Genomic DNA, 18879 nt, shown 5'->3' with positions numbered 1-18879 from the left:
TCGAAATGATGAATGATTTGGTTGAAGTGTGATGAGAATTGAAAATGATAGGTCGAGAAAATCCCGATGTTCTTCATCTTTTGAACCTCTGACGTATTTCGGTCTGGAGAGAAAGGTGATGTCTGACGTACATGACCTTGGTTGGCATGGGCAACGAAGCTAGCGCGAGAGGTATTGATGTTGGCGATGATGGATATCCAAACATTCAAACGAATCTAGAGCACTGTCAGCTGATCGCTCTGAAGTGCGCACATCAGCACATCGTCCGTCCCCATACCTCATGACGCCATACTGACCTTCGCAATGACTCTTATTTTGAGGTCGCCACTCGCCTGTGTTGCATAACATGTCTGTCCCAAGGCCCCCAACCTTTCGTTCCCCCTACAAACCTCCATCATCTTTCCATCCCACATAACAACCACCATCATGTCTTCACCCTGCTCAGCGACATCAACAACCGCCGACCTGGGAGCCTACATCTCCCAAGTCTACCACGAAAACAACGACAGCAACACCGCATCAACAATTTATGCCGTCACACCACCGCCCACCACCTCCATCCCCCGCCAAAACACCACCACCAGCTACACCACCCCCGCCGCCGCCGCCGCCGCCACCACCCCCCCTCTCCCCCATCACCACAAACACCCACCGCCACTACCACCACCCCCTCGCCTGCACACCCACAGCCCCCCAACTCCACCGCAACCGACCCAACCGCATCCTCCTGTACCCCGGATGTTTCAACCCGCCACACCTCGCCCACCACACCCTCCTCCACCAAGCCTACGCCAGCACCCACGCCGACCTGTGCGTGGTAGCCGCCATGGTGCTGCCGCTGGACGACGACCGGCTTGAGGCGAAGGAGGAGAAGCGGGGACGTCGACGTCAATGTCGATATCGGGGGGAGGCGTGCGAGCGCGAGTGGGAGCGCAAGCGGGCGGGGGTGCGGGGGCAGTGCGGGGAGGGTCTTGGTGTTAGTGGTGAAGGCGACGGTGCCGGGTGGGGGGGTGATGGGACCGCTGATGCTGATGCTGACGCTGACTCTGTCGTTGCTGGCGAGAGGGAGGGGTTGTTTCTGACGCGGGCGCAGCGCGTGGCGTTGTGGAGGGGTCGTCGTCCGCCCGCCGGGGCTGCCGGGGCTGGTGACGGTGGGGGTTTGAGTGGGGATGCGTGGATGTCGGTGTATGACCAGAGCGAGGAGGAGTGGCACCGGTTTCGGGAGCGGCTGGTCGATGCGGTGGAACGGGACGGGTTTGAGCTGGAGTTTGTTTGCCTGCTCGGGGCGGACTATGTCGGGCGTGGTCGGGTGCCGTGGGATTCGTGGGATTGTAACGGGATCGTGATGGGCGAGGTCGGCAGGGAAGTGGACTTCGTGGCGAGGGACGCGGATGGCGGGCGTCGGATGTTGTCGCTGGCGTGGTGCAAGAAGTGGGAGCCGGTGGGGGAGGATGAGGATCAGCAGGGCGCAGGCACATCCACAAAGGACATAAGACTGTGGCAGTGGATGTGTCGTGGAAAACACGGTGAGGGCCAGGGCCAGTGGGTTCGATATGTCCCATGCCCTGACGACGGGCAGAAGGTACACACTGGCAGATCGACAAGGATCCGCGATATGATCGCGAGCTGCTCTTCTGGGCAGTTGCTCGAGAGGCTCGAAGGCGCGGCCATGAATCCTGACATGCTGGCGGAGTTTGTCATGGATGCAAAAGGGGCGTCGAGTTCAAGTCTATTGGTTCTTTAAGTCGTTAACTTGGCTATTTCAAACCTGCTTGCTTCAAGTTAGTCGATAGAAAGTTTAAAACATAATGTGTAATAGCCGATATGATATATCCCACCTTCAACAACCAAAGAGAGAGAGCACACTTACCGAATAAACACTTGACCGAACCTGTTCTCCCAACCTAAACAACACAATATTGGGGATATGCTCCTCCCTCACCCTCCACAGCTTTTCCTCTCTCAACCCATCCCCAACCATCTTCATCACCACCCTTCCACCACTCCCGTCATTGGCTCCTGCTCCCTCCCTTGCCATCCTTGAAAGGGTCTACCCAGATCTCGTCATGTGGCCAAGCAACCATGCATGCGCCTTGCCGAACAAATTCTGCGGCTTCTTTGGCCGTGTAGGGAGCTGGTGGTGGATTCGAGACTTGTACTGGGGTTGGAAGGGGAGACTGTACAGCCTCATTTGAAGGGGCGCATCTCTTTGGTTTGCCGGAGGGCATTGCGATGGTGCCACCTTGTTGTCCCGGCGTCCGTTTGTTCTCGGAAAGCGTTGAAGGTCGGAGTCTAGATTAAAGTTCAGCCCTTGCGGATAGACGGACCTCCGAGAAAAGAGTAAGCGGCATGGGCTCGAGGTATATAAGTTTCATCGGTTCACTCTTCTGATAAATGGCGCATCCGATCAAAATCGGCTTAGATGGCCACGAGGACAATGTGGCACTGTGGGGTAGGTAGGCGAGTTGATTCCTCCCTTGCAGCCACCAGAAGTGTCATCAGCCTCCATGGCCAGGGTTAAGCTGGTCAGCTTCCTCCCCAATGTAGACGAGAAAGGAACAATACCACTTCCACCAGAGGGAACGATAAAGGAACACTTTACCTCTCAGACTCGTCATGCCATTGTGTTACCTCCCGCGGCCAATCGACCTGGGACACACTGCGAGCTGTCCAAGACATCGGAACTGTTCCCTCGTTCTTATGGCCCCGGTCGTACTAGATCTCGACCCGCTTCCGACGGAATCATCTATGCTCGGCACTATATTCCTGTGTTCGTAGTGACTTAAAAAGATTAAAGGTTTCACCGCCATGGCACTTGCAAACCGACCGCCGCAACATCAACTCATGGCAAAGAATAGCTCCATTCGCCGAGGCAAGAGGAATAGACCGATCTCAATACATCAGATTGCTCCGCCGCTGCGCCTGTTGCAGGGCCGCGCGGGCCTAGCGCCTTATAGTCCGTTTTACTAATCCGTATTCATACCGCGACGCTTGTCCGGAGCTGCTATCGACGTGTTAGGCTCGAGGCCGTCAGGATGCGGGAAGGTGGATCCTGCTAACAGCTTTGCTTCCTCCTCCTTTAAGAGCTGGCGACCGCCTCCTTGCCATCGTCAGCCTTCGCGGCCTTCTCAGGCTCTTCCTCACCCTCGAGTGGCGGCATGTCGTCGTCTGACTCGTCCTCGTCCTCATCGCCAGTAGGCATGCCGGCGCCACCGCCCAGCTTCGAGAAATCGATGCCGCCGAAGTCGCCGCCGCCTGCAATAGTGGTCAGCAAGTCTGCATATATGTAGGGGCCCCTCCAAATCTCATGCCGCCGAATACGTACCCATACCTGGGAGTCCACCTATGGGCGAGGGTTAACTAACAAGACAACGACGAGCGTTTAGATCATGACCACTTACCCATACCCATGCCGCCAGGGCCACCAAAGTTGGCACCAAAGTCGTCTTCGGGGGCCTCGTTCTGCTCGTCCTCATCAACCCACTTGTCGAAGTCAGTCTTGAGGAAGTGAGCCTTCTTGGTGTCCTTGAGCAGACGCGGCCAGTAGGTCTCGCCGAGTTCCTTCTTGCGTAGCTTCATCTCGACATCGCGCGCCGTGTGGCTGGTCTTGCTCTCGGCGGGGTCAATTCTCGGCGAAAAACTCGAGCTCGACGTGGTAGGTCTTCTTGAGCGTGTCGGAGCGGCCCCTCGAACGAGAGGCCCCGTCGGCTTGAGGTCGAGCTTGATGTTCCCCTTTCGGCACGTCGGGCACGTTGATGGTCAGGTAGACGAAGTTCTTTTCGGCATCGACGTTGGACGAGCGCTGCGCCCAGAGGACTGCACAGGCAAACAATGGTTAGCACGCAGCGCAAAGCGAAAATAAAGCAATCGCGGGGTACCACCCGAGCTCCGGAGCCAGAACCAAAGAATTGCGTTTAAGACAACAATGGTCGTAAGGACCTAATTGACAAAGCGAACTTACCCTCGGGTGTCACCTTAGTTTCGGACCATTGTGATCTGTTGGGTGACGAAATGTATGAGTTTGTGTTTCTTAAGGCTTGAGTGTGGAGGGGGCTGAGGAGGGGTAGCTCAGTTGCTGGAGACGAACGTTTTGCTACTCAAAATCGAATTATAACCGTGCCCCGGAGTCAAGTAGCTGTAATAAAAGCGAAGTTATGTTCCTGAAGTGAAATGGAGGTGGCAGTTGGAAGTTGTCAACTGGAAGGTTCAAGTTCGGCGGGAGAGGAAGGCACCAAGTGGGATGTTGTGAGGCTGCAGGGTGACGGTGGAATTCGCCAGAAGCCCAAAGATTCACTGGCACGGGCCATCTTCAGGCTGAGCTGCTCCCCCCTCCTAACACAGCTGCGATGAGTGGGGTCGAGAGTTCGATTAAGCTTTCCTTGAGGAGCAGGAATATTCCTAGAAGTTGATTGAATTTAAATTCTATGACTTCAGAATTTAAGTTGATCGTTGTTCTCGTAAGGCTGTCTACCTTCTGCTTGGAGGACTGCGTGCCGCCTAAGTCCTAGTATACATAGTTACTTGTAGATCATCAGCTTCCCCTGCGCTTCTCAGCTTTTCTCCATCCCTACGAGGAGTGGCTTAGGTGCATAAGAGCGGGGAAGTCCAAACGGGCACAACAAAACCCGCCGGGCATTGTGCACATACATTCTTTTCGAACGCATAGGACCCACGTAGAAGTATTCATTCCAAATCAAGGGCCGAGTAACCATTTCAGTATACCTATCAGGGTCGTGAAAGAGATCTAGCACAAGCCTCGGTGGTTTTGCTGCCATGGAAACTTTGGAGGGTTTCATCTCCAAACAAACCTAACAACCGGAGAGGTTCTGAGCAACGGGCCTGACAGGTACATGATGAGCTAATCTAATAAAATATGAGCTCAGCATCAATTCCGGGTCGACAACATCAAATATTCACAGGCTTCAACAAAAGAAGACGTCTCTTTGGTCCGCTCTTGGGGCAGCTGTGCAAGATGGCGGGGCTTCAGGGCCGCGCAACTGCGGGTCCAACGGCCAGGCGGGGGTTGCCTGCCCGAGCCCCTGGCCCAGCCGTTCAGGTTGCCCGGTGAGGCTCAAACGCTTGGCCCGGAGCATCCCAACGACGTCAGCGCCCGCGACCGCCACATCACCGACGATAGTTTCGCCTATCGGCCATCGCGGTAGCACTTTTGGTGACCGCGATAAGAAGCAGAAACATCGAATCAATTAAGCAAATCCATCGCCCACCCGCCGCCCGTCGACCGCAACCACACCACAGCAACCATGGAGACGCTCAGGAACATGTTCGCAAAGCCAGACCCCCAGGCCCAAGTACGTCGTCTCCTTCCCGAACCAATAAACCCACCTCACCTCTCGCTAACGATAAACCCACCTTCCACCTAACAGTTTCGAAAATGCAACGCGCTCCTCCGCGCCAACATGCGCAAGCTCGACCGCGACATCTCGGCCATCAAGCAGACCGAGACCAAGACCAAGAACCTGATCATCGCAGCCAACAAGCGGGCGCAGCGCGGCGACCCGTCCCGGCAGAAGCAGGCGCAGCGGGAGGTGCGCGACTTCGCGCGCGAGCTGATCCGCACGCGCAAGGCCGGCGACCGCCTCGTCACCGGCCGCGCCCAGCTCGCCAGCGTCCAGATGCAGGTCAGCGAGGCCTTCGCGCTGCGCCGCATCGAGGGGAGTATTAAGGCGAGTGTGGGGATCATGAAGGATGTGAATTCGCTTATTCGGCTGCCGCAGTTTGCGCATACCATGCAGGAGCTGAGTGTGGAGCTGATGAAGGCGGGGATTATTGAGGAGATGGTGGGGGAGGTGCTGCCGGATGATGCGGATATGCTGGGGGAGGAGGAGGAGGAGGCTGAAGGGGAGGTGGATAAGGTGCTAGGGGAGATTCTCAAGGACCGGATGGAGACGGCTGGTCCTTTGCCCAGCGTGCCGCTGCCGCAGCAGCAGAAACAGGTGCCGGCCCAGAAGCAGCAGGCGCAGGTGGAGGAGGAGGACGAGGAGGAGGATACCGAGGCCATGATGGATCAGATGCGGAACCGGTTGGAGGCGCTGAGGAGTTAGGGGCGGTATGTGTTGTAATACATGGGGATGTGGATTGGGTTGTTGACAAGAGCGGGACAGACATTAGGCATGGCGGCGTTTAGGGCGTTTGGGGTAATGCTTGTTGGCGCAAGCGTTATCACGTACACATCTTGCTTGCGAGGTACTTTCGGTCCATTATTGGGATACATAGGGTTTGGGGTGAAATATAGAGTTGTTGCGGACGAGTGATGCTCCCGGTTCCGGCTGGCCAAATGCTGCACACAACATCTCCGGTTCTCCCTTTGGCTACCTTAACCATGATAAAACGTCACCGCCATGATGAGTCCTTGTTATGAAGAGCATTTCGTTAACAACGTTGAACAGACCGCGCCGACAGCGAGCAATCTCAACCCATACGACTTTGAGAAGTTAGCCCAGCAGGGCATGGCAACTCCCGCCCCATATATTCCCGTGGGGGGAACTAGCCTCGGCATTGCCATTTAGAACCCGTGGGGACTTGGCCGCAGTGGTGGTTCTACGATTGTAAGTAAAGGTGCGCGGCAGTTGGCCTCTTGGGTTCAGTGATAATACTGGCATAGAACTTCACAGCGTTTCCCAGCGTCGTTTCAACAAGTAACAAATACTAGCAAACTCATCAGAGGTTGTACTCCATCCTCTGAAGCCATTTGGATTGTCATGTTAGAACCTCGTAGTGTGAAGGTGCTAGCCGGAGCTACCTAGGTACCTCTTGACCGGATGGTTTGAAGCTGCTTGTATGTGCCATTTGCCCTATGGTTCTCTCCCCCCATCTTTACAATGCTCCTTGGACACTCAAAAAGAGGAGATATTTCCTCGCGGGCCTCAAACTCTCACTAGTAAGAGGGACTCCACGTTCTTTACCATCTTCTCGCTCGGCCCTTGAAGCTGAGGCTCCCCTACGTCCCCTATTCCACCACTATCTTCCATCCCAACTCCAGGCCCACCCCCTCTTACCGCTCCTTCCTGTCAGCGCTATATATACAAGTTCCCGCACGCACACTGTCACCGCCTCCTCATAATTGAAGTTAAACAACGGTTTAGCTTAGCGGCATTGTGAGGAGGACCGGTTGGACACCAATCGAAAGAGGACCGGTTCGATCCCCCCTCGCGGCGCAAAATCCTGTTTTCAGGATTTTCGTAGCCACCAACCTCCATTCCACCGGGGAATGGGGCTTGGTGGTGAGCTTTTTGTTTTTCTGTGCCCGACGTTAACGTCTTTTGTTATTTATTTGCTCATTTAGTTCTTTTTATCCGTCAGTCATCATCGTGACACATCTACATCAATTTTGTATAAAGTCGCCTCGGTCCCTTTTGTAGAAGAACCCAAAAAGTCTTTACTAGCCGACGTTTCCATCATAACAATAAGGTCAAGCCCCCGTCGAAGCACTTCTCGAGCGAGTCGTCTCACCCATCTAGTGAAGCAACACTCCGACATGGTCATCGATCTGCCCACAAAGCTATTCGAATTTGCTTACTTGAGCATGATGATGGATGATTGCCCAGCGGTCAAGACTAGTAACATGAAACATCACAACAAACGGTATTACTATTTGTTGCATCTTCTTAACGTAGTGAATTAGCTAGCACAAATCCTTATTTATGAACCGTTGGGCATTTACGTAATTCTACAGATTCTACTTCACCATATTGCACACACCTCTGTGCATTCCGGGTACAATTCCCGCGGAGTTCAAATCCCACATGCACTGTCCTGTACGCAACCCACGAAACAGCGCTCATCGCCTATCTATCTGTTGGTTCAACGGAATCAGCCACCCGAGCAATCACAAAACAACGGCGTTTATCTCGGTCGCCCGCGGAAACTAACCATCACTATCACTGATCCTCACCCGCTCAGATCCGATCCGATCAAACAAACACCCAAGGCCCCAATCTAGAACAAACAACCCGATAGGACCGATACCCCTCATAAAACGATCACATCGCACTCTCGACTCCTCCCGTGCCGCGGAGGTTCAATATGTGTGATAGATCATGCAGGATTTAGCGAAAGCCAAGCCCAGCCGAGTCGTCCCCCGCGCGTCCGCGCGCCCATTGTTGTCCCGCACTTTTTGTGAGCTATCACATCCAATTGGCCCGAAAACGATCGGAGGGGGCGCCGTCACATCACCACATACCACATTCAGCGTCCGCGGGAGGGGCAATATTGTTCAGCTTTTCGAGGCCGGTTTGTTCTGCGGCTTGTTGCGAAATGGGGATGGGAAGGTGACGAGTCATTTTTTGGTTCTTTTCTTTGGGTTTTGGCTGTGGGTGCAGATGAACTAGTTGTTGAGGCGCCGCGGTGATGTCTGGGGTTTAGAGTGCAGCTGAACGCCGAAGTGAAACCTTGGGGGCGAACGAGGAGAGGAGAAACGTGATGGATTTGATATGCGGCTTTTTGTTTGGAGGATAGCAACCACGTGTGGGTGTAGGTGTTTCATTTCAATATAAGGACTCGAACGAGTTTCCTGTTTGACACACCCCTCGAGGAGAGGGAGAGGGGTAAGAGCGTTCTGTGATGTGATGATTAGTTCAACCCCAAGCGTGAGTTTCATGAGATTTTCCTCTTGCACGCGTCTATCGTCGCGACGGCAGTGTGATGAGATCTAGATCCTCAACGGTCTGTGATTGGACCTTGGGCATCGCTCGCCTTTCGCCCTGTGGTAGCATCGTCCACATTGGCGCGCCTCAGGATTGTCAGATTGCGACTCCTCAGGTTATTCTTAGTCCAGTCGAAGACAATGTATCAATGACACGAGCGACCCACCGGATCTCGCGGTGCACTGCCTGAATACTCGATGGCTCTATCGCGGAAAGGGAAGGTGTTGCATTGTTGTACTGACTTTGGACTCGTCAGTTCTGTGAAACCGCCATTACGAAGCGAGTCCAGTCCTCTCCATCACGAGATACTAGTGAGTCACTCATCCCAAACATGAGTGGTGTTTCCCAAGGGATAGGCGTTCTGCAATCTGCTGACGACGATAGTCACCCGAGAACGGAGAGGAAACGGAGCCTGAAGGAGCAGCAGCTGATATTTCTGACGAATTGTGACCGAGCAAAAGACGATACTGGCTCGGGCAACCAAGCCAAATAGATGACAGGATTTTGTCGAGTTTGAGTGATACGAGACGCGTGTGGTTGGACGGCGGAGGGAGCCCACACCAACCACTCCGTGTAAGTCGGCCAAACTCCACTTGCCCCCGACTCGGGGGTCCACCTCTCCGGCCTGGCACCGACGAACCGGAGAGACGATTCGGGGTGGGCCCGGGGTCGGATACTGCCTGCGGCCCCTCCTGCAGGCGGCGAAGCTTGGCGATGCGCGTCAACTCGTTGGTTTGCATTGACGAGAATGAGACTGCCTCTCCAATCATCCTCCAAAGCTGAAGAAAAGAAAGATTATTGGTGGCGATTCCAGCAATCAGCTACGATTGCGAAGAAGCCGCCACCGAGTCAGCCGTGAAAGCGCACTCCCTCGGTGCGGAAGCACAGAGACGCGTGGCTCATGGACGGCGACAATCTACTTCCCCTTGAAGATACTTCCCCTTGAGAAAAGAAATCAAGGTGTTGCAACTCCGCCATGCGATCACGCCTTCTCCCGCACGTGCAACCCCACGAACCGTTCTGTACGATCGAACCAGCCTTGGATCAACAAACCCTCACCCCAAACCCCCAAACCTCAAACCCTCAACCCGTGCTCCTCCAAAATGAGCGCGCCGAGACGCGACAGCTGACACCTTACCGAGCCATCAGAACCCCCATCACCAGCAACGATGCGAAAACAGCTCAATCCCGTGTCTCAAACCCAACCTCAGGGTCTCAAACCACACACCGATCACCATCAAACCCAACCCCAAAAGTAAACTCACCCCGCCGCCACACCGAAGCCATCCGCCCCCCACCCTCTCTCAACAACCCCAAACCGCGCGGGCGGGTGGTGGGGGGACAAAGCTCGGCGGGCTCCATCGGAAACACGTGGGCTAGAGGTTGGCTCGTTGGGGCTGGCGCCGATTCTCAGCCACTCGGTCGCCCAGCCTTCCCCACGCGCCCCCCTCGCTCGACCGATTCGGGGATTTCATCCCACGCGCGCCGCGCCGCGCCCACGGTGGCGGGGAGGTTTTCTTTTTTTTCTCCCGCGGATCCAAACCTCTGGGGAGATTTTTTGCCTCCCATCCCAGCGCCCCGGAGATGGCAACGTTGATTTCAGGGGGAAGTTAAAGCGCGCGCCGGGGGGTTGGGTTGGGTTTGGACCCTCAAGGTACCGACCCAGCGTTTTGGACAAGACGGAGCCTACCCTGAGCTAGGCAGCTGGGGTTGGCGAAAGCAAGGATGGGAAAGGGGGCTTTTTCGCCCAAACAAGCAAGTCCTTGGAATGAAAAAAGGAAGCTGTGGAAAAAGCCGTTGCCTAGCTCACCTTTAGCGCAGGCGAAGGAGAGGCCCCGTCCCGGTGCTCCGGTCGTTCGGGACCGAGGATAGTTAACGCTAGGGGGTAGGGAGGGTTCAAGGTTGTCGTCGTGGAGACCTCATTTACCGACGGAGGCAACCGAGCCCAGGAGCTCGGATTGCAGATTCTGCAAGCGGTGAAACCCCGAGAAAATCTCTTCGCACCAGATGGAGACCCGGCCGTCTCGGGGGTACTGCGCCGACGACAGGACAAGGGGAGGCAGCGGCCGGGCCGACCGCGGCGAGGGTTCCGGCGCCCGGGGCCCCGGTCCAAAAGCATGGTTGACATGGGTTGTTTTGTCGTTCTTGTTGCATCTCAGCCAGGCCAGGGGGGAGAGGAGGCGAGCCCTGGTCGTCCTAATCGGTGCATTTTTTGAGTTTCTGGGACTGACCGGCCAGCCGGCTCACCGGATAGCCTCGACCAACAGATTGCAGTTTTGCGCTTGGGCTCCTTGTCCGGGTCGGTTCCCCGGTCCCCCCTGAACGAACGGTTGAACGCCCCGTCAGCACATCTGGAACGGCTGGTCAGCTTCCCCGGACGAGGGTAAAGATGACGAGTCAGTGTTTGTTTCGATTTATCGTGTGCCAGATGCACGACGACCTGCATATGCCGATTCGGTTGTCGCGGAAAAGCACCCGGGGCGTCCTCGACCTGTCATCAGGCGGAGATTCCCATCCAACCGTGATGGGCTTCGAAGAGAAAAAGGAATAAAAAGGAAATGGGATAAAAAAGCTGTCCTTGTCGTTTTCTTTTTGGCTAATTAGCCCGGTAGCCCCGGTGAGCCCGGGTTCCCACCGGTTTGGTAGGCTGTGGATCCGAGCCATGTTTCATCCCTGCTTCCCCGTCCCTCGCGTCAGCTTCGTCCTCCATCGCGAAATGGCCTGGCCGCTATCGACATGGGGATGGGGGGTTTGGGGGATGCGAAAAAGAAAAGACCGGAATTGCGCTCCCCGCCTTCCCAAATTCCAAATTCCCCCGACGACGGCGGGTTAATCACCGCCTCGGCCTCGTGGTGATAAGACCTCGTAACCTAGTCTTTGCCACCTTCTGTTCGCGTGCAAGCGCTATCGTGATCTTCCTTCAGAAATCCACTGATAAGCGGCGCCTGGTGCGGGCTGGACCGCGATCGTGTGGGCACACCGTTCGTGACAAACTGCCCTCGGCGGTCAATCCGGGGGAGCGTGGCAGCGGAGCGCCGTCCGCCGCCATGGCCACGCCATGAGATTCACGAGCGGGTCAGGCTAGTCAGGAGCTTGAGGGCGGGTCGGATCCGCATTCCGGCCCATCTGGCGCATGCCGCTTCCCCGGGGGCGAACCCACCGACTGGTCCGTTCCGTTTACTGTGCTGGACCTGTGGTGTGTGTATGTCTCACACACACACACACCCGCAGCCAGCAGCGCATCATGCAGGAGGGGGGTTCCAGAGCTGGAAAGTGCAGTTCCAGGAAAAGCGGTCTGGGGAGTCTAATGCGCCCAAACGGGACAACTCAGCTCGCCTTGCAGCAAGGTGAGGCCCGGGAGTGAGTTGGTGAGGGGAACTGGATCTGCTAAATTTGCTAACTTTTGCTAGATTTGTAGACGATATGCAAAATGCCCAAATGCGGTAAGCGCCTCGACCTTGGAAAGCTCTCGTCGGAGCTCAGCTCAAACAAAGCGCTGTCTGATTCAGTTGCCGCGGAATGAATCAGAAATCATCCGGGAAGAAGACGGTGAGGCTTGCATATCAAGTTCATCAAGTTTATCTCGACTTGCCATCTTGGTTTGGCGTTATCGGCGGTCGGATGCAACAGGGCTGTCCGCATTTCGGCCGATTCCAGCTTGTTTGAACACTGTCCGCCAAAAAGTGCAATACAGACAGCGGATAACGCAATCATCGGAAGCCACACCGGCAAACTGCCGAAATCCGCCTTTTCACGCCCGTAACGGTTCTGTCGCAACCGAAAATTTACGGTCGCGAACGTTGCCTCCGAACTTCGGTCCCGCCTCTCACTTGCCTTTCCCGATTAATAATGATCCGTATCCCCTCCTATCTTCGGTACGAGGAGATAGCGATTGGTAAGGTGAGATGATGTAAAGGGGACGTCGAGGGGACTTCCACACAGTAAGCAGCAGCTTCTCTTTACGCCGCTGTGTTTCCCCAGTCTGACTCGACGCCGCATGGCGGGATTCGCCTACGCCGGCATGGTATCTATTCCCGGGAGCGGGCGGCTAGATAGGCAGCCCTATACGCGACAGAACGAACACAAACGGGCTTCTATTGTTCGCCGGTCGGTCTGGACATAGGGCTGCGCCCGCCTGCATGTAACCACTCAAACCTCACTCGCCCACGATTACAGCATGCCAGCTGCCTGACACGCACACCTGCCTTGCGATCGTGATACCGTCGCAAAACGGAGGCCCAAAAGTCTTTCGGGTAGGTGGGTTGGTAGATAAGGACGGGAGTAAAAGCATCGCTTGCTGCGCGTGATTTTTTCCAGGATGCGAACATGCCGCAACAAGACAAGGAAAACCCATTAAAAAATATAAACACATGCCCGCCCACATGAGACTTTGTGAGCCCAACGTGAGGGGTCACGGTGACGTTGCATGCCACCTCGTCGTCACCGGGTCTGGGCAGCTTTCGGGATTGCGGTGAGGTGGGTGAGTTGGACAGCGAAGACTGCACCTTGGTGTTGGCAAACGTGGGAAAACAGGGCTCGCCCGCTCGCCCGCGCTCCCGCCCGCAAAAGCTATTTTCAACAGCCGCCGCAACCAACAACGGCAGCGCCCTCTGCACACATGGACCACGCCCCACACCACAACCCCCCCCCAAAAATACATGCGGGTTGGTGGCCACTTGTTTCGCTGTCCTTTTTTTGATGCCCGTGAACCTGATTTCATTTAGTGAGGTGGTTTGGTGTGTCTCGTCGGGCTCTTGGCCGGTAGCCCGGAGCCGGGCAAGGTGAGCGAAACGGGATGGAGGCAAGCAAAGCATGTTTCTGGTTTGTTGGTGGGTTTGGTGGGTTTGGTGGGCAGGCACCAGTCAGGGCTCGAGTTTGTTCGGCAACCAGTTTGTGCGTTGGTGATAAGCCAATTGTGAGGAGGCCAACATCCAAGGGGAGAGAAAAGCAAGCAGCCGAGCCGAGACAATCAAGACAACCATTCCCATCGAACAAGCAACACCATGTTTGCAATAGAACAGCGCCACTTGGACGCGGTAGTCATAACCCGCTGCCGCCTCCCTCACCGTTACGCCCGAGAGGCGTCTAGGCCTGTGGTGTTGTTTGTTTGTTTCTATGCACATCGCCTCGAGATGAACCAAAAGTGACTCGTCTCGCAGTTTGCCGTCCCCCCCCCAGGCGGTGAGGCGCGCTTGGGCGTCGGAAATCATGGGGTAACAGGGGGCTTTGATCTCCCGGGGAGCCAAGCCGGGGAAGGGGCGTCCAGGGTGAGCCCCTAGACCGACCGTCCCAACCTTGAACCCTTGCCCTCGGCAAGACGGAGACGGGCCCGGAGCAGGGGAGAAGCGCGATTCATGAGAAACTATAACGGAAGGGGGGCAAGGATCGCGCCGTTTATAAAACGCTGCCCAAGATAGGGACCTGAGAACCCGGGGCGCTGGGCTCTGGGCCTCGTTTGAAGAGGCCTTCTTTCCCCAGCTCAGCCCCCGGATTCGGGGGGCACGCCGAGTTGCTGACACGTTCCTCATGGGGGCGGCGTTGCGATAGGCTCCGAGTGACTCCCCGTTTGTCTTTGTCCGACCCAATCCCGATTTCAAATCCAACACACAAGGCCGACGTGGTAGCAGAGCTTATGGTTGTGCGCCAGTAATCTGTAAGCCGGACGCACACCCCAGGACAAAAACGTATATTTTTTCTCGTTTTGTGGGTGCGAAAGAAATGCGAAGGACGGATGGCGGTCAGACACCGCAACTTGCTCCCTTGGGCGTGCGCCGTGTGCGGTGAGCAAAAGGGCAGCTTCTGTTTGTCCAAGCGTATGCGTGGGGGCTCTCCCGGTACCAATCCGGGCCATTCGAAATTCGAGAAGGGGGCCGTGGTTGGGCGTGCCGCCCCCAGGCAGCCCTCTTGGTTGGGTGCTGGCGAGGGTTGAGGTGCCTTGGGGGGAAGTCACGATGCATCCCCCGCGGGTGCGAACCCGACGGCCAGCAGCGTCCGAAGCCAAAAAGTACCTTGTCAAATTCCGCGTGCCACATCCCGCCTCCCCCCCGGTGTGTCAGGGGCCCCTCCCAACACACACACGCCCCCCTTGCATTGCTTTCCCGAGTCACCGTATTGACCACCTCGGCATTCAATTTAATCTGCCCCACGCAATCCTGGCTATTGGGACTGCCCAGGTACCTTCACCCTTGCTGCCTTACCAACCCACGCTCCACCCCACGATCTTAGATATAGAGGACCTTCATACAGATATCTTCTGCATCGTTGCCCCCCCGATTTGCCTCAAAAACTCCATCACAACTACATCACCAGCCGGTGGCCAGTACCCTGAAACAATAACCGTAATCCACCTAGCTCCACAACAACCCTCAACCAGGCACTCACTACGTCATCCCACACCAACCAAAAAACACGCGTCTTACACAACAAAAATCACAATGTTCGGGTTTGGTTCTTATGGCTCTTCGAGCTCATCGAGCAGTTCTTTCGACTCCTTCACATCCCGCAGCACATCCAGCAACATGGCCTCACCTATGGATATCGCACCGCGCTCCTCGTCTCGGCGGGGACCCGACCCGGAGTGCGCCTTTCCCTCATGGCCTAGGAGGTCATCTCTCGGAGAGGGCGAGTCTTACGAGCGGGCGACGTCATACATCACAGACGACGAGCTGTTCATGGACGTGTTCGAGGACGACGCCTGCAGCGTCTCGAGCAGCCAAGGCAGCGCCTCGCCCGTCCACTCCCCCGCGGCACCAGTTCTTACCGAAGCCGAGTTCCTCCAGTTGCAAAGGGAGCAGCTTGCCTACCAGCGCGAGATGAGGAAGATCGTCCTGGCCGAGAAGGAGATGCGACGGAGGCAGGCCGAGCAGGACCAGCAACGGCGGCGACCGGGTCCCAAGAAGCGTTCGGCCTCGGCCAAGAAGGCGACCAAGAGCAAGCTCTCTGCCATGACTACCATCACCGAGGCTGAGTGAACGAGCGGCTCCCCACATGCGGGTGCTGACAGCGGCAGCTCCACCCCCAATCGGTAAGTGCATATCTTATCGCATTTCCCATGTGCGACCAAGCAAACAGTGCATTACCCGAAGCTTGCCGACACGGGCCAAGATAGGAAGTTGGACTAACACATGGTGACAGAAATCAATCCAGCATTGACTCATCCTCGGGCATTCGGGCATTCGTCATCAACATCCACTGTTGATTACAAGCAATAATCCCGTGGCCCGGGACAGATGCACGCACACTTTCCGGAAAGTTCTACCGAGAAGTGCATCTTGGCAAAACCAGCCAAGCTTCGCACACATTTTCAGTGTTCGGTTCCCTTGGCTTCGGGCCTTCTTACCGAAGCGTCGCCCGAGACCTACAGCATCAACAGCCAAGTTTCGGCACAGCGAGACAGATTTCAACTGGTCGGGGTGCTCGGACGCGCACCGACCGAACCCAGAAAATACCCTCTCTTCAACTGGGAAGGATTTCAGCACGGGCTCTGGGAACCAAAATCTGCGGGTTAATGAAGGGGCATCACCCAAGAAAAAAAACGGCCCGTGAGCCGGGCCTTCGTTCCGCGCCTTCACCGCCTGCAATCCCAGGCAACACGCACAACCGGCAAATTGCCGAGACGTACCCGAACCCGCCCATCCGCCCACACAATGGGATCGACCAATAAGATACCCGCCCTCCTCCACCTGGGGCGGATCTTGGTCTGGACGCTCTGATCGGCAACCCCAGCCCCGCCGGTTCGGCATCCGATTTCCTTTCCGGGAGAGCGTTTGCGAAGCATTCTTTTTCTGCATCTTTTTCCTCCATTCGGCGCTTCATTTTCGAACCGACTTTTCTTCTTCTGCCATTCATCCTTGCCACAGGCTGGTTGAGGGCTCGTTCTCATCGCAAACATTTTTTAATCATGTCCGGGCTTAATAAGCGGTGAGCTCACCGGCTCGGTGGGGCGGCACTTTAGCCCGACTCACCGACGCTCCAGCCATCGTCGGGCCAACTTTTTTTTAATATTTTTTTTCTTTACTTGTCTATCCTACGGGACCAAAGCGGCATCTGAGCATTTGAATGAAGCATTTTCAGGAACTGGGAACAAACGGGTTGCAAAACATACCACGGGGGCTATCAAAAAAGGTGGGGGTTATTTGCACTTACACAGGTTCAGTACACACTGGAACAAACATTGGCATATGGGATCATCGGCATCTGGAGTTTTTGTCTTTTTTTGCATTTTACTATTTTTGGTTTGGATACCCCTACTTTTTTGTTATACCGTGGTGATACCCCGTTTTCTGTATCGTTGGGTTGGCTGCCGAGAAGCAGCTTGGTTGGAAGGGTTGGTTGCTCAAGGCTTGGTTCTCTGTGGTAGATATTAGCTAGTGTAGTAGATAGTCTCAATTTGATGGTTACCATCAATCGCATCAACCTCGAGATCCTCATTGCCGGTGATTGTCAAACAAACATTAACTCCTCCCTTGGTTGCCGCGCTTGAAGCAAGACAGTCAGTCGTAGCTCCACCTCCACTTGTTACCTCTTTCAATGTTACCTCCTTGAGCGTTGCCTTGTTGGTGACAAGACAGGACTCAAGTTAGCCGCGGACGCGCGCTTCTTGCAAGCGCGTCAACCTGTCATCGCAAACCGCACCCGGGACCACAACGCCGACAACTGCGGCCGCCCGGATATCTTGTCGAGATACCACAAGATATGCTCGGTGTTCTGAAGCTGGTTTCTTCTTTGCGGCACAGATAGCTAACATGAGAAGAGGCGTCGTTGTTTCCTGATGTGAGAGTTCCTTTCGTCGTCCTCTTCATTGGTGGACTCACTTTTCCCGCTTCTTCAGGCCAAGACCTCTCAACGGCACTTCGCCGACGGAGGGTGTTAGCTGATACCGGGACGGCCCATATGCTTGCGCAGTTATGCGGGTTGAACATCCTCCGTATTGCTACTCTGAACTAGACCTCGTTTGATGTGGCCGCGATTCAACCTCGCCCTGTCACGACTGGGAAGCCTTAGGGGAGTGGATGGGGGCAGAACAACAACCCGTCGAGCTTTGAGCTTCTGGGGGTACGAGGGAAATACTTTAGTCTATGTGTGCTGAACTCGTATTATCAGGTTATCTCGTCTTCTATGGTAGGCGTAGGCGAGGTCAGATCTCTAGAACCTTTCCGTCCTCCTCTCTCGGTAGGACCTTGGTGGTTCCTGTTGCGAGCAGCACTCACCTCCTAGGAATTTACCCCGGCTAAGAAGAACATGAGAAAACAATTATTGGGAGGGGTGGGGGGAGAGAGTGGTGGCTCTGGGATGCAAAACAGTGCCTTTCGCTCCTCGTGCCCCCCATGCGCCCGCTGACAATCAGATCGTAGATAGCTAGCTAACCAGCTACGGTTCAAGTTCTCGGTGATGCTGCCCGAGCGCTCAAAAACCCCCATTGTCTCTGGCAAGAAGGGGGCAATGTAATTGTTCTGATATACTTTGCTTCATGAGGGGGCTCTGATGTGAGGTTTCTGGACCTCTACCCCGATATACCGCTGAATCCGGCCCCGGGCTCGGCCAGAGCAGACACTAGCTCGACGTGAAGACAAATGTTGTCGAAATAGCAGCCGATACATGTACCGAGTTATGATACAGCTTCCATTCCACGAAACCATAGCAAAAAAAGGTTAATGAACCACCGTCTTCAAGTCTCTGATAGAATCGACTTTGATCCCTGACGGTGTGTATTCCTTGCCTGGGCGACGTAGTATGTACGACGAACGCCCGTTGGGGCGTCATCATGCTTCTCGGAAACATATTCCGTTTACTATAAACCTCGTTCATACCTAACTGATGCTTGTCGACGCCTGGTAGCCCCTAGTCACACCCGTTGTGACGTAGCACCTCTACGGCTTCACCTCGAGGCCGGAAGCCAAAGAGGGGTATGACAGGGCACAACGCTTCGAGGTAGGCTATAGTTGTTTTGTACGTAGCCAGAGCATTACGTCGTAATGTTATTATGTTTGACTCTGCGCTGCTGAAGTGAACATGACTCGTGGCCCGCATCACGAGGCCAGTGTCGGGAAGAAGGACAGAAAGAAGCTGCTATATACGACTGAGAGTATCTATAATACATGAATTACCGCGGTGCTAGGAGGAAAAGCATGCGCTTTCTTGTTACTAGTCATTGTGTTGGCGATGATGTAGAGGAGGGGACATCGGGTGGTGATGGGACCAAGCTTGACGTCACCGA

At 55.3% G+C, this 18879-nt stretch overlaps 4 protein-coding genes across 4 annotated transcripts in view; 3 read left to right on the top strand and 1 right to left on the bottom strand.

The window, feature by feature from the left end:
• Positions 1-1744, top strand: part of CHGG_07871 (uncharacterized protein) — a gene marked incomplete at both ends in the record, with an annotated part of 3334 nt that extends 1590 nt beyond the window's left edge. The window contains one exon of the mRNA XM_001225526.1: positions 446-1744. Coding sequence (XP_001225527.1) covers positions 446-1744 — 1299 coding nt within the window. The remainder of the gene's footprint in view (positions 1-445) is intronic.
• Positions 1745-3079: 1335 nt separating this feature from the next.
• Positions 3080-4307, bottom strand: CHGG_07870 (uncharacterized protein; the record flags this gene model as incomplete). Its single annotated transcript, XM_001225525.1, has 6 exons — positions 3080-3255; positions 3326-3343; positions 3402-3640; positions 3798-3816; positions 3962-4075; positions 4295-4307. 6 exons carry the CDS (start codon positions 4305-4307, stop codon positions 3080-3082), a joined length of 579 nt encoding a protein of 192 aa, XP_001225526.1.
• Positions 4308-5261: 954 nt separating this feature from the next.
• On the top strand, positions 5262-6062 carry CHGG_07869 (uncharacterized protein; the record flags this gene model as incomplete). The annotated part of the gene is made up of 2 exons (XM_001225524.1): positions 5262-5309; positions 5385-6062. The coding sequence occupies 2 exons, from the start codon at positions 5262-5264 to the stop codon at positions 6060-6062; spliced, it is 726 nt and encodes a 241-aa protein (XP_001225525.1).
• Positions 6063-15181: 9119 nt separating this feature from the next.
• CHGG_07868 (uncharacterized protein) lies at positions 15182-15634 on the top strand (the record flags this gene model as incomplete). Its single annotated transcript, XM_001225523.1, has 1 exon — positions 15182-15634. The coding sequence occupies one exon, from the start codon at positions 15182-15184 to the stop codon at positions 15632-15634; it is 453 nt and encodes a 150-aa protein (XP_001225524.1).
• Between the last annotated feature and the right edge of the window lie 3245 nt (positions 15635-18879).

The sequence above is a fragment of the Chaetomium globosum genome, genomic scaffold (assembly GCF_000143365.1).
Source record: "Chaetomium globosum CBS 148.51 scaffold_5 genomic scaffold, whole genome shotgun sequence".
Taxonomy (NCBI): Eukaryota; Fungi; Ascomycota; class Sordariomycetes; order Sordariales; family Chaetomiaceae; genus Chaetomium; species Chaetomium globosum.
This window is presented reverse-complemented; position numbering and strand designations above follow the sequence as displayed.